Source organism: Phaethon lepturus, unplaced genomic scaffold, assembly GCF_000687285.1.
Source record: "Phaethon lepturus isolate BGI_N335 unplaced genomic scaffold, ASM68728v1 scaffold32573, whole genome shotgun sequence".
NCBI classification, from domain to species: domain Eukaryota; kingdom Metazoa; phylum Chordata; class Aves; order Phaethontiformes; family Phaethontidae; genus Phaethon; species Phaethon lepturus.
Window position 1 is genome coordinate 460 of NW_010530266.1, and position 1,439 is coordinate 1,898.

The following is a 1,439-nucleotide window of genomic DNA, read 5'->3' on the forward strand; positions in this document are numbered from 1 at the left end:
GTGTCCTCCTTGAACCACTGAAACTCCGCCACGGGGACGGCTGAGGCCTCGCACTGCAGGATGCCCTTCTGGCCCACCGAGGCTCCCGTGTTCTTGGCGTTTGAGATGTACGGCGGATCTGCAGAGACGCCACGCAGCATCACGCCGGGCTCCACGCGCGCCCGCCCCGCCACGATTCCCCCATCCCTTGCACTCACAGTTGACGGTGACTTTGACTTTCCGCACGTCCGGGACGGCCACGTCGTTGACGGCACTGCACTCGTACTCCCCGGACTGCTCCCGTGTGATGCCCGTGATCTCCAGGTACTCGTCCTCGCTCACAAAGCCCTGCCCTGGGAGACATCCCAAACGCGTGGCACCATCACCCGTCACCCAAGAAACTCGGAACATCACTTAACAAGCACCCTCACACCAGGACACACCGAAGAGCCAGCACCTCCACCCTCCACAACAGACACCAGCAAACCACGGACCACCTCCACACCACCTCCGCGGGGACATCCGTCCATCCCATACGGGCTGGGTGAGACCCCTCCTCAGACCCGGGCGGCTCGTCCAGCGAGCATGGTCTTACCTTTTCCAGAGAGGTGCCGCCACGTGACGGTGGGCTCCGGTCTCCCGAAAGCCAGGCACATGAGGGTCACGCTACTGCCCTCGTTCACGGTGACGTCCGACGAGATGTTGACGATCTGGGGGGGAACTGCAAGACACAAAGAAGAGCAAAGCCACCATCAGCACAGCAAAGCCCTGGACGTCAGCATCTGCCTCATTGCCCTGTTTGGTCTCCAATCCCACTCCTCCAAACCGGCAGCTCGGACCGGAAACACCCCCCCTCCACGCGGCCAAGACCCCAATAACCGGCTCTCGTTACGGCCCACGACAAGGCTCGTATTTTAGCATATTTATTAAAGCTGTTTAAATTACCGAGCGTCTGCTCAATTCAATACCGGCCACAGTGATTTATATTATTCTATCCCCTGATACTCCATCTAATAAATAACTTGGCAATCTCCACACTCATAAATATCCCCGGCCCTGGCAAACAGCAATTAAAGCCCGCTTGCCGACGCCGCTTCCCGGCACTTGGGGCTGTCGGATGCGGCCCCCGAAAGGGTCTGTGCCCCGGGGAGCGAACGAGGCCGTACGAAACGACCTGTCCAAAACTAAACACCACTCCTGCGATGCCAGAAAGGATGTCCCGCGCCCCCTCCCCGAGCACGTAACGTGCTAAGAGCCCCAGCTCGCGTGGCGTCGCACGCCCAACCCTCACGCCGAGGGCTCTCCCGCAGCGCTGGGATGCCGGGATGATGGCCTGGAAAACACTGTGGGCGACACCGGCACTGCCGGGAAGGGGAGGTGAGGGCTGCCCAGCTCTCCTCTCGCCCCCGGGCACCATCCCTGCCTGGCTGGGGCTGCCGCCTCGTTGTCCCAAATGCCCC

At 61.2% G+C, this 1,439-nt stretch overlaps 1 protein-coding gene across 1 annotated transcript; it reads right to left on the bottom strand.

The window, feature by feature from the left end:
- Positions 1-2: 2 nt before the first annotated feature.
- OPCML (opioid binding protein/cell adhesion molecule-like) lies at positions 3-700 on the bottom strand (the record flags this gene model as incomplete). The annotated part of the gene is made up of 3 exons (XM_010284225.1): positions 3-118; positions 198-332; positions 575-700. Coding segments are annotated over 3 exons (377 nt in total), but the record flags the coding sequence as incomplete, so codon positions are not given.
- Positions 701-1,439: the final 739 nt, after the last annotated feature.